Consider the following 14,298-nt stretch of genomic DNA (forward strand, 5'->3'; position numbering starts at 1 on the left):
TCAGGATTCCCTACTAGTCTGCGGCAGACATGAGACAGAGAAAGGCAGAGCACACAAGCCAGGATGAAGAAGACTGACAAGGTGGACGAAGGCAGCGGTCGTGGAAAGTCAGAAATTAAGAAAGAGAAAGTTCAGGTATGTGACCTGACCACCTCAACAAATCACTGTCACTTAATTATTTTTCTGTAGTGTTACAAAGTGATGTTTGACAGTCATTTAGCCAGCATTGTGATGACGTTGTCATTTTAGTTAAATTTTTACATTAAGGATTTTGCCACGTCAACATTGAGCATTGTTACACATTGCTTGAAAGCAGCAAGATTTCGATAGCTTTTCGAAGTAGAGCAGTAGTCTTATTCCAGTAGTAAACATACACAATAGAGGTCAACTTTCCATCATGTCACTTTCCCATCAGATAGCATGTGCAACATTACATTAACTCATAAAATACAATACATATTCTCCAGAGGCTGAGTTCCATAACAGTAATTATGCTTAGGAAAAATAAAAATCCACATTTTTGTGTGTGTAGCGATTTACCACATGCACTTGACCTTCAACCTTGTGCAGGTGGAGGATTTTTCAATGTTATTTTTGGCATCCTCCGTTTTTTCATAACAGCACAAAATATTCATGCCCATTATAATTTTTAAACAATAAATATATTAATTTATTTTATTTGAATCTTGTAGTGATCAATATTCTATCAGATTATTTCAAATATTTTATTTTAATAATGTAAACATTTATAATGCATGGCAGCATACATGTATTTGAGATGGGTTACGGTTATGTACTTTTTGATGACTGTGTGTTTCTTAATCAATTTACTTTGTCACGCTAAAAAAATTCAAAACCTGAAACTAATCAATTGCAGTACACAATGAACAGAAATAGGGTAAGAAAATGAAGTACAATTCTTTCCCCCATGCATTTTTTGGGGGTCATTTTTTACTATAACAAGTAGTAAGTAGCAGTATTTCAAATCAATGTATGATTTATTTTGAAGTTTTATACAATAAAACATATTTTATTCCCACAAATGTAAAAGTGATGTGGAGTTCCAGCCTGAAATAAATACAGTTTGGAAAAGCAAAAGGAGCACAGCAAAAGTGGGTGGGCAAACAGGTTGAACCAGTCCTCAATGAGAGTCCCAATGACTTACTTCTGCTTCACAACTTCTTTATTAATCACACTCGCAGGCACTTTGGTTGGGTTGCACTCATGCCTCAACTTGAATGGCATTGAACTTTTTTCCTGTTTGTCCTGACGTCCACTAAACTTTCTTCTTTTTAACAGCTTGAACTTGAACAACTGATAACTCATTTTACGACTTCCCTTTCTTGCCTGTTTGTGCAATGTGCTCTCCCCTCACTTATTTAATTATGTTTGTCTGGGGTTCGGGGTCTCCAATTTCATGTTAGACAATCATGTCAAATAGTGTCTACATCAGTGGAATTCCAATACAGACCACTCAACTGGCCTTTAGCAATGAATAACAATGTATTGGATTATGATCATGGACTCTAAATTTAATTTCACACACGGTATATATTGCCAAGTCAAAAAAATGAAACCATTGTATTATACACTCACTACACAGTGAAATATTTCATTTAAAAAGGAAGATTAAAGCTTACTGCTAACAAAAACTTTGGAAATTTGGACATTACATAAGCAACACTCAAACAAATTTTTAGTCTCATGTGTTTAATGAATCTATAAAAAATAAGTTTTACTTTTTGAATTAAACTGATTTAACTAAACCTGTTATGATATCATTTAATTAATTAAATTTCTAATATGTTCTGTTGATGATGTGGAATTAATTGTACAGTAGTTGTAGTTTGTTGTCTTCCTCAATGGCACAACTCCTTTGCCAATACTGATTAAAACGAAAAACAAACAAACAAAAAAAAACTATTAATGTACTAATCATGCAGTTTCCATCATCGTCGATCAAGGAAATTTCTTTAAATGCTTGTAGCGATTGCACGTTGTGAGAACAGTAACAACAACTATAGTAAAGTATGCTAACTGTATGCAATAAGGTGGCCGTTAATAACGTGGAAATTATTTGCTATATGACTAGGATCTAGCAGAATGATTTGATCCTGATTTATTTGGCGGTGAATGACTCGTTTTTTATTGGGAGGTGCATTGCGTCTTTCCAGAAAACCAGTCCATATATATATTGCAGAATTTCACATTCATGACCCTCATGACCTGATCTTTTGTTCATGGGTGTGTCTTCAATCAAATTACAGTAGGCAACTGTCACAGTCTCTTTGCAGTGTTTGTTGTTTTTGCTTGCTTGATGTTTATTTATGATCCTCTGTGCGTCAGCCATAGTACTATTTGTGCCTTTTCTCCTTTATTTATTGGTTTCATATGATCTGATCTGATCAATGCTGCCCTTCTTTTCCCGTGTGTAATCACTCCCATCCTGCGTTTGTGTTCCACCCATTTGTGCTATTGATGTGGGTCATTTGTTGTGTATTATTCTACACGGTGTTTTAAGTGGGGAAAAAAAAGTGCCGGTGTCAATATATATATGTATATATTAAATTCTTCATCGTTTGACCAGTAGTGCATTTATTGTTGACTTTGTTGGCAACAAGTGAATAAGAAGCACTAACATTATACCTGGCTGCTCTTCACTTGCAAGACTGAGAAAAAAATAGTGTTGTTCCGATACCGTTTTTTGGGCCCCGATACCGATTCCGATACCCAGCTTTGCCATATCGGCCGATGCCCATACCATACCAAATATAATAAAACAAAATTCAACATGAAAAAGCTGTCCTGCCATTGGTTCAGAGCATTCAAGAGCCAATAGGATATGTTAGCTCGGCATGCAGTGAACATGTCCCACATCAGTGCAAAACACAAGATGCTGCATCCAAAATCCTAAATTAGCGTCAGAATTAATTGTATCGACATGTTACTTGTTAGTACTCACCGATACCGATACCACTGTTTTAATGCAGTATCGGGGCCTCTGCCGATACCAGTATCGGTATCGGAACAACACTAGAAAAAATACAGGACTTGTGCTTGGGACCAATTCTGGCCACTCATGTTCAGTAACTACGTTGTTACTGACAAATTATGTTATTATTTTTGCTGAAAACACTTGACAGTGCGCGTTTTACCCTAGGATCCGTGTATGGGGTAATGAGAGCCTAGCAAAGAACGAACTTCACATCAACCATTTGGAGTATATTATCCAAGAATCGTGCCTTGCAGAAGTTAGGCTTACATTTGAGAGCATTTTTTTTTCTTGATGGGCTTTAACTTTCATATTGTTGATGGTTCTGACAACATGATGCAGACGAATCTTTTGAGTAGCACTCTGGAAAAATTGAAAATGTGTATATACATTTTTATCAATTAAATGTGTATTTAGAGCTTCTTCCACACTTATTGGTCATTTTTTGCCGTAGAAGCAGAACATTTGTGAAAACGCAGTAGAAAAATCAATGTATTAAACATGCTGTAGGTGCACAAAGTGCACTGTAGGCAACACAAGATTTGCTTTGGCTTGCTTTTATATATTCCGTATAATGGCATCCCTACGGGGGTGCAATTGTTTACTGTAAACAGTGCTGCTCAAAAGTTTGTGAACCTTTTGAGCAATTTGGACTTTCCAATTGTTTCAACCTGATTTTGTTGCTCAATCTGAACCATTACATTTTATTTGAAATAACAGGTGTAGGTTTAGCATTTCAATCATTGTTCTTTTTTTTTTGTAATCAATTGTGTAGTCAAAACTTAATTAAAAATAGTTTTTCGTCTATTCATGTAGGTACAAAAGTAAGTGAACCCTGAGCTGCATTGCTTAAAGCAGTCAAGTAAGATCAGGTAGGACAAATTGGTAGCTCAACTAACCACTGAAATGGACCAATAAAATGAGAGGTTTAGCAAAGAAATTGTGCATCACTGACTGAAACTGAGACAAAACCACATCACTTTGTTTTGTTTTATTCATTTTTTCCTTTTGGACACATTATTACAGGTTACATCGATCACATAATATCATTTGCAACATTGACATCCGAAAGAAGAGCTGACGGGTAGAAGCCATGGCTTATTAGTAACCCGTCCCCATCGATTCTTACTATACGCATCATATACATTGATTTTGATAGTCATTGATTCATATTGTTATCAATCCCAGACTTAAGTCTGCACACTCCTCGCTGAGTTCATCTTGAGTAATGTCCGTGTATAAGTTGCAGCTAGTACCAATCATTTGGAATTGGTAAATCGGTTCCCGGACGCCACCAACAGGCCCACCAGGCGAGCAGCCAAGGCGACCGCATGCTCCTTCACCAGTAGCGTCTTTGCTGACCTTGGATCAGCTTTCACACATGTTGTGGCTTCCAGAAGAGTAGATTGGCTGGCATTCTGCCCATTGTGTCCACAGCAACATTCACTCCTTACAGGAACAGTAATACATGTTATCAATGCAGGTGTATGAACAAAAGTTAAGCTTGGCAGTGTCAGCAAGTAATCAAATGCTATACTTGCATTATTCAAATCATAACAGCTCCAGTTTTGGGTTGATTAGTAATATGTTACAATGTAATGTACAAGTAATGTACAAGTAATATGTACAATAATTTCCTTTGGGTAAAACATAATCCACAATTTAATGATGTGAGTTACTGATAGCAATTTATTGTCTCTCAAACTCCGCCAATTCTTCCACTCTTTTCACAATCCGCATTTTCTTCTTAGAAGATGAGTCTTCTTTTGTTTGGATGAAGATCCGAAAGTCTTTTGTTCATGTGTTGTCGATAAATCCATTCCTTCTCAATTGTCGCGCCCTTCTGACAATGTCAGCATTTAGTTTTATGAGATATTCATTGACGTAGACATGTTTACCTTTGAGCTTGTAGCTATCTCTCAAAAAAGCAATCTTTTTCTTCCTGTCAAAAAACCTGATCAGAACTGCCGGTGGTCGTGTCCCCCCAGTTGGAAGCGAAAAGCACATCTGAATGTGTGCTGGATCCACAATTAATCCCAAATCTCTAAATAGAGTTGTTACTTGCTGTTCCACAGTCTCGTTCGCTGAAGCTTGGTCAGAATCAACTGCACTTGTGCCGGCCACAGCTCTTGCCCGGAGGCCACGGCGCGGTTTAATCTGGATACCTGTAACTATCACATTGTTGATTCGAAGATTCTGTTTTAAATCATCCACTTTTTGTTCCAAAGTGACAATGCATCGATCTTTTTCTTGTGTCTCTTTTGAGTGCTGAATTTCCTGCAGAAGTGGCTCGATGCTCTTTTTCATTTCAAGTATTTCGTTGACCATTTCTTTGAGTTTTGCAAGAGAAGATTTTATCTCCTCAATTTCGTCAGCTCTTTTTCCGCCAGGCAGATTGCAACAATGTAATTAAAAATCCCAATGTCAACAAAATAGTTAGAAGTCACGAGCGAGTGCAGGAGCAAGTACAGATGCGTCCTTCCTCGACAGATGCATCCTTGATTCTCCCTGCTTTAGTCTTACCTAGGTAAACCCATACAGGTCAGTCATGCTGAGAGGAAGAGAAATCTCAGGGGACCTCAGGAAGTGGGTAGTGACAGCACATCTGTCTGGGGAAAGCTATAAAGTCATCTAAAAAAATTGAGCTTCATCATTCCACTGTGAAGCAGATCATCTGCAACTAGAGAACACTGAAAATTACTACAATCCAGCCTAGAAGTGGACGACCTTCTAAAATATCAGCAAGAACCACAAATAAAATGATAATTCAGGTAAAAAGCAAACTCGAACATCACATTGAGGGATTTGCAGACCTCTTTTGCTGCATTTGGGACACATGTGCATGCTTCAACAATCAGAAGAAAAGTCAATTGACAAGACTTTCATGGAAGGCTTGCTAGGTAGAAGCCTTTGCTCACAAAAAAGATCAAAGCTGGACATCTCAACTTTTCCAGAGAGTACCTGGACAAACCTGAAGTTTTTTTGGAAGTCTTTTCTGTGGACAGATGAGTCCAAAATTGAACTGTTTGGTCACAACTAAAACAGTCATGTTTGGTGAAAAGTCAACACTACATACCAGAAAAAGAACCTTCAGCTAAAAGTGAAGCAGGTTGGTGAGAATGTTAAATTCTGGGCTGGCTTTTCATCCTCAGGAGCTGGACAACTCCACATAATCCAGGGACTCATGAATTCTGAGTAATATTGTAAAATCCTGGAACATAACCTGAAGCTGTCTTTTGTGAAGTTACAGCCTGGTAGAAGATGGATCATGCAACATGACAATAATCCAAAGCATTCCAGCAATACAACCAAGGAATGTCCGAAGAACAAGATTCATGTTCTGGATGTGCCCAGTCAATATCCTGCCTTAAATTCTTTCAAAATACTGTGGCAGGACCTGAAGCGGGCACTTTATGCTAGATGCCCATTTAACCTCTCCCAATTGGCTGTATTTTGCAAGAATGAGTAGCAAAAATTCCCCAAAGTAGATGTGAAAGACTGATAAGTCACTAAAGAAAGTGTTTGGATGAAGTTATCATTGCAAAAGGAGGTGCAATGTCTGATTAAGTGAGAGGGTCACATCATTTTGCACCCATGAAATCTGAGTTTTGCTAAGACTTAACTTTTGTTCAAGAATGAATGACAATATTATATTTATTTTTGTTCAAGTCCATTATTTTCAATGTCAGCATCGTAGATTTGGGTAAGACTAAACATTTAATAAGGTTATTTTAATATTTTATACAAAAAGTCTGACCATGCCTGCAGGTTTCACAAACTTTGCAAGCACATCTATCAGTTGAATTTGGAACTACTACAAATAATATCAAATTCAAATAAAACAAAAATCTTTTACCCTGTTTTTTTTAATGGGAAAATTAACATTGTTATTGCTTTTGGATGACATTTAAATTAAGATGCTTCAAGGATCATTGTGGAGCTGGTCACTTTTTACTTGCAATTGCCACCTTTGGCCTAAAGCATAACTGCAGCCTCTGTGTTAAGCTTCTGCATGGCACCACTCCACCCCTCCCCAACCCAGGAAACTGTGACATTTTCGCCCCGAACACTCCACACTGAAGGGAAGATACAAGATGATAGGCACAGTTGGAGTAAAAAAATAGAATAAAATAAAAACTCAGGGCCCTTTGTACTCATTTGGGCATTGGTGGAGCATACATGATGTAGAAAACACTTTAATATTACCTTTGTGAACGGCACAATGCACCTTCAAGGATATTTTATATCGTAACCCTATGTTTTAAACTACTTATAGGGCTTTTAAAGAACATATACAGGTGCCCTTCATTAGTAGCTAATAATGAAAGATGTTTGACTGTAAACATGCCTGTTTTGTCCCCACAACACACAATGTTAAACCAATGTAGCCTACGGCATCTGAAAAATTAGCTGCCAAGACAAGATGAAGGTCTAGGTATATTTCATGTCTTCATTTTGAATACAACATGGATATACTTTCCAGATAATGATTATGGAAATAGCTAATGTATACATTATTATCATTATTATTACATACCCTTTTACATTTTGTGAATTTCACTGGTACACATTCATGAAACTGAATATTCATAAGTTGGAAGTTGATAATATACAACTATGCATGTCCGTAAAGCTTTTACTGTGTTTATACTCATAAATGTATCTTGAACAAGATTTATTATTATTTATTATTATTTTGGACTTGCTCCTTGATCAAGATCATTCTTCTGCTCAGAGTTGGATCCCCAAGCTCATCAAGAAGCGAGAGTGCACCACCTTTGTTGAAGATGTTACCAGGTAAATATCTGTTGCTATAAATGCATCGGGCCAAAATGTTGTACCTCCAAAATCATCATTTTTCAAGAGACCCCAAAGACATGGTTTTTTTTCAACAATGAACATTGCATCAACAAAAAGAAAAACCCATTTTTCAACACTTATGAGGTTTTGGCCTGATGTCAGCGATTACAGTACACACGCACGCACATGAATACAAGTTTAAAAAATATCTATCTCTAAAAATACGAGAGGAAAAAAATCAGTGAACATGCAAATCCGTATGTGACGAACTGCAAGTATGCGGCAGTGAACTTGTATTTTTTTCTGAAAATATTTGGTCTGACAAACCAGTTTGAAGTCAAGTTAAGTGTATTTGTACAGTATAGCCCTGAAATCGCAAGCATGTCTGAAAGGGCTTCACAAGCCCACAGTTGACAAAAAATAGCAACAACCTCTGATCTAAACCCCAATTAAGCAAGAAAACTAAAAAAACATTTTGGGAAAAAGGAAGAAACTTTGAGAAGGGACCACAGATTAAGGGAGGGAATCCGCTTTCCGGGATGATCCTGCTGCAATGACAAGAGGGCAACATTTAACACATACTAAGATGCTAAACAATGATAACTAAAACAGCATTAGAGTCCATTAAATTAAATGAAGCGTCGCAGGTAGAGGCCTCCCAGGACCTGGGCCAGTCAAGTCAGTCAGTGCAGAATCCTTCATGGCAACTAGTTCGGATAAGAGGTTCATGTCAAATTTGGTCACAGTCGGCTAGTGCAGAATCCATACAGCAAGAGCCTCAGATTCAGTCAGGGCCTCAGCGCCACCAAGCCTCGAAGAAGGAGAGGAGGAGGGAAGAGAATAGAAGTGAAGTACAGGCCTATGAGTAGTTAAACTAAATGCCAGAATGTAAAAATAAGTGTTAAATCTGGATTTAAACATAACATAATGATCAATACAGTTTCAATGTGATGGTGTTATGTTTGGTGTGGTTGGTGACCCAAGTGCAGGGAAGCAGTGGTGAGGAGGCATAAGTGAAGTCCAATATTGTTTTTCTTTTAATTAAACAAAAACAAGGTGGAAAACCAAGTACTGACCAGCAAACAAAACAACAAAGTTTAAAACTACAAGGCATGACATCAAAATACACAGAGGCATCAATAATAGACTGAGGAGGACTGAACAAAAGACAGGAGACTAAGGCCTTGTCGTCCACACGAAAGCCAGTTGAAATGTATACTCACAAGCTTCTTACCGTTTAGGCCGTTTGTCCACACGATGGCTCGGTTTCGGAGCTTGAAACCGATCACTTTTGTAACTGGGCTCCAGAGTGGATAGATTTCAAAACGCGCCCCGTACGCGTCCGTCTGGACACCATATGCAGGATACTCCTCCAGTGATGACGTAATGGTCGCAGCTCAACGACGACGCATTGTCGCAGATTGAGGCGTATGCGCCAATTTTTGCGTGACTGCACGCGGAACCGTCAGTCTGTCAACAACAATGGCGGATAGCCCTGTGTCGTAGTCGTTTTGCGCAGCATCCTAATCTTGCTTATGCAGCTAAATATTTTGCTTTATTATTCCCTCATTCATCAAGCGGTGCTGTACTTGGATCACCCGCTATTGTCACTTCTCCTGTATTCGTCTTCTTCATGTTCTTTTGATAGATGCTAGTGTTGTGTCGTACACGTACGTTTCGTTCAAAAATAACAAATCTTTTCTGTGAACGTGAGTGAAAGGATCACTTCCTGAAGTGATTCGTTCTTTTCTCAGTTCATTTGAGCTCAGCCACGCTCATGTTGTCAATCTTCGCGAACGACCAATCAGCAGCCAGTGTCAGACACGGGCAAACGTACTTTCATGCTATTGGCGTTAACCAACACGGATCAGCGCGTGAACGAGTCAGTGAGTGAATGTGTTGCCATTCCGGTTCAGGAATGATTCAGTGAGTGAACGTGCTTTTGTTCGGGATTGAAACACACTCATGACAACAAATATAGCAACATAAGATTAACTGTGTGTTTATTTAAAAAATAATAATGATAATTTACGTTCGTGCCGGCGGGGGGTGTTGCGTAGACGACCGATTCGATGAACGAATCTTTTGAGCGGTTCTTTTTAATGAACTGATTCTAAAGATTAAGTTTGCTTAAAAGAACTGTCATGCCCATCACTAATACACGCAAAGCCATGTTTGTTCTGTAGATTGCAATAAGTTAGGAAAAAAAGTGTTCGTCTTCATCGCTGAATCTTCTTCTACGCTTCGTCGCTTTCCGTTAACTCCCTGTGGCTGCGCTACAGCGCCACTCCAGACTTGGCATATACATTACAGTCGTTAATTGCCATCAACGTTTTCTTTTGGACACACGCAAGTCTTGAAATGCTTCTGTGTGTGCGAGATTTGTTTGAGGAATGAACGGCTTTACTTTTGTCTGGACGGGGCCTCAATACACCAACACTAATTGACATGATTAGACACACCAGGGCAAGGTACAAGTGGCTAAGGACACTGATTGGGTGACACACGAAGAAGGGCAGGCAAACACAGGTGGACCACATAAACCTTGATGAGACAAGGGAAGGATACAGGGACAACATAACAAAACACAGATCACACAGACAAAAAATCAACAACACTCAAAACCAAACAAAAATTCAACCCCACAGAACCTAAACATGACAGATGGGAACAATTCTTTCCTCGTGGTCACTTTTCATAGACGCACATGTGAACAGTTTATAAAACAAACTCGATAGATAAAATTTGGGTTTCAGTGAGGATTATTTTTTTTAAACTATTATGTTTTGCGCTATCATAACATTTTGGAATGTGATTATTAATGGCCAACCCTAATTGTGATTGTCAGTCAAATGATATAATTTAGTTTTATTTATTTATTTAGTTTTAATGTGGGTAAAACTTTCATTTTAATGGTGGCTATTCGTCCTATTAGAGAAATAGCAAAATTATTCCAGCGCTCCAAGTCACTATAAATGCTATCCAGAAGTGAGAAAAGTTTAAATGAATTAAATCAGTTAATTTAGGTGAGATTTTTATGCCTAAGTATTTTAAATTACCTATAGGAAATGAGTAGTGTGGGTCTTGGCTTGCAGGGTTCCATGAATTTTCTGTAATAGGTAGTAGTGTTGATTTTGTCCAGTTAATAGAATAATCTGATAAATGTGAGAATTTAGTTATTATGTTAAATTCTTCCCCTAACAAAATAGCAGACTTTTCTAAATAAAGTAAAATATCATCGGCATATAGATTAATTTTGTGTTCTGTTACCCCAGAGTTAATTCTTTGAATCCTTCTTTCCTGGCGTATAGCTAATGCAAGTGGCTCAATAAATATTGCAAATAATAAGGGGGACAGTGGGCATCCCTCTCTTGTGCCTCTCTGTAGAGTAACACTCTGAGATATAATCCCATTAGTAGTAACTGTATCTTTAGGAGAATCATATAATACTGACACCCAGTGAATAAATGACTTCCCAAAGCCAAATTTATTTAAAACAGCAAAGAGGAAGGACCAGTTAATTTTGTCGAAAGCTTTTTCTGCATCATGCATAATAACTGCCTTTTTATCATGCCGCTGTGACATGCTAATAAGGTTAAAGAGCCTCCTAATATTATTAGTAGAGTGACAATCTTTAATAAAGCCTGTTTGGTCGCTATGAATGATTGTCGAGATTACTGTTTCTAGTCTAGATGCGAAAGCCTTACCGATAATTTTAATATCAGTGTTTATTAGTGAAATTGGACGGTAACTTGATGGAAGGGTGGGTTTTTTTTCTAGCTTTAATTAAAGTGTAATTGCTGCTGTATTCATGTGTGGGCATATGTAACCATTAGTTTTAATTTCTGTTACTACTCTTAAGAATAGTGGAGCAAGCATTAATCAGAAGTGCTTAAAAAATATAGCCGGATAACCATCCGGGCCAGGTGCTCTGCCATTAGGCATACTATCTAGAGCACTGTACAACTCGTTTATGGTAAGTGGCGCGTCTAACATATCTTTATATTCAGTAGTTAACTGAGGCATATTTAAGCTACTGAGGAATGCCTCAATATGCTCAGGGTTAGGTTTGTTAGTTTCTGAGTATAGGTTGCGATAATAGCTATAAAAAAATTGATTAATTTCTTCTGGTGATTGTGTGCATTCACCAGTTGTCCCTTTAATAGCCGTTATAAGAGATTTTTCCCGATTGCATTGAAGTTGGTTTGCAAGAAATTTACCTGATTTGTTATTATATTCAAAGTTGTTGTATCTCAATTGTTGTATTATGAACTCTGTCTTTTTAGTTAGCATATCGTCTAACTGAATTTTTGTATTTTGTAAGTCAGTCCATATTTGGTTATTTGGGTTTATTGCGTACTCATCCGTCAGTTGTTTAATTTTATCTTCCAAGTCTTTTGGTAATTTTTGATCCTGTTTCTTTTTATAAGATGAATATGATATAATTTTACCTCTAATTACCGCTTTCCCAGCTTTCCAGAGATGAGATGGAGATATGTCACACATTTTTTTAATGTGCAATTAATGACCGCCCCTTACTTGGAAAGCCTGTACTGGGGGAATTCCAGTCACAACAAAGCAGACACATCCATGTCAAAATTTAGCAGTAATACATTTAATAATTATGCATATATTTGTGGAGACTGGGGTCAAATTGTATTTTACAACTTTAAAAATGTGCAGAATTTCACAAGTTTTTTCATGTTAAAGATTAGATAGCTCTTAATATGAAAAGAAAAATGCACTGAGCGGCCCCCAACGTCTTACAAATGCAATTATGCCATCTAGTGGCAGAAAAATAACCTAAACAAATCAATCACACTCATTTTATACAATACAGCACATCTTTTTAATTTTAACTAAATTTCATGAATTATGAAATTACTGTATCAATGACTAAAAGATGCAGCCATATTTCTATTAGTTTAACATTTTTTTCCACCACAATAGTATGAAACTTACAAAAAATATTTTATTGTACATTTAGAACAGTTATAAAATTAGCGATTAATCGTGAGTTAACTATTTAAGTCATGCTATTAATTACGAATAAAAATGTTAATTGCCTGACACCCCTAATTATATTTAATTATATTAGGGCCACATAGTGGACAGCTGTTGGGGTTTCATTGAAGACTATAATTGTCCTTAGGTATGAATGTGCATGCCTTGTCTATATGTGCCCTGAGATTGGCTAGCAGCTACCAAGTGTATCCTACCTCTCGCCCATAATCATCTGTGATAGGCACCAGTTCAACTGCAAAAAATAAAAAAGTAAAAAATTTAAATAAATAAATAAATAAAACAATTGCAGTGAAACGTGTGCTTTAACCCTTGGGCAAACATACACGCTCACACACACATTCATTAATCTGTCAAACACACTTCAAAAGACATGTTTAATACCTTAGGCTTTGAATTTTTTGTTGTTGTAAGTTTAAACATGAACCCAATTTTACTTGGTTGGTAGATAAGGTTTTTGCATCATTTGTAATATTAACAACCAAAGAATAACAGCCTATTTGTGTTTGTTTGTGTGTTTACTGTGTGACAGTAATGGAGTACTATGTCAGTGCGGTCACGTGCGGAACGTACACAACGTGTTGGACGCAAGGGACTCCAGAGGGGATGGGATTGCCACCGAGTGGGACAGTAAGCAGCACACTACCGAGTGTACCACCGATGCCTTTGGAGAGTTGGAGTTTGCCGGTGCTGGGCACAGACACAGCTATGTGAGTAGCAGCGACTACAAAGCCAGACTTGCTCTCGCTGATAGACCAGCCCACTGAGTCACCATTTGCGGAGACTGGGTGCGTAGGAATGCCAACTCACATGGTTGAGGCTAACCTTTAATAAACAGGAACTATTGTTATTGTTTGCACTATTCACAAGCCAGCGAGCTGGTACTCAAAGCATGTTGCCTCATTCATGCATTTGCACAGTTATGATATGGTGTCAACGTGCAACTATTCACCATTACTGGCATCACTCATCACTGTGGTGTGACTCGCATTATAAAGGGTGTGGTTGCATTTGGGAGACACATTTAATGTGGCCTATTATAAATTGCAGATATTACAAACAGTCACTCGGATTTTCACACCTAATGAAATCTTCAGTTAACCAAATGTGTTTTAACTCTAGTTAGCAATTGGAGCAACCCAGAGAAAAACTAGTTTGAATTAAAGATGAGTCTAGCTTTCATACAGTTTGTGTGTCCAGAAACAGGTGTCTGTCATACTCATTGCAGTTCAAGAGCCACATACAGCCTAATTTGACATCGGGTGGGCCAGACCAGTGAATTCATGACAATAAATTTAATTAAAAAGTCAGTGTTTTTCCCTTTGTTTTATTGCAACACAATATAAATAAAATCTTCATATTTTATGAACTATCCTTTTACAACACATTACAAGCTACTGTATCTCCAATACATATGTTGTGCATTATAATTTATCACAGTGATTGTGTGTAGAGGCACACATTTTTAAGTCATAGGTATTTAG

At 37.5% G+C, this 14,298-nt stretch overlaps 1 protein-coding gene across 2 annotated transcripts in view; it reads left to right on the forward strand.

The window, feature by feature from the left end:
* Positions 1–14,298, forward strand: part of trpm4a (transient receptor potential cation channel, subfamily M, member 4a) — a 46,610-nt gene continuing 32,312 nt past the window's right edge. The window contains exons 1-3 of one of the 2 annotated variants that reach the window (XM_077557289.1): positions 1–135; positions 7,728–7,789; positions 13,347–13,524. In XM_077557289.1, the coding sequence (XP_077413415.1) occupies positions 64–135; positions 7,728–7,789; positions 13,347–13,524 (312 nt within the window). In that variant the 5' untranslated portion in view covers positions 1–63. The remainder of the gene's footprint in view (positions 136–7,727; positions 7,790–13,346; positions 13,525–14,298) is intronic. The other variant, XM_077557290.1, reaches the window with a different exon arrangement.

Source organism: Vanacampus margaritifer, chromosome 2 (genome assembly GCF_051991255.1).
Source record: "Vanacampus margaritifer isolate UIUO_Vmar chromosome 2, RoL_Vmar_1.0, whole genome shotgun sequence".
In the NCBI taxonomy this organism is placed as follows: domain Eukaryota; kingdom Metazoa; phylum Chordata; class Actinopteri; order Syngnathiformes; family Syngnathidae; genus Vanacampus; species Vanacampus margaritifer.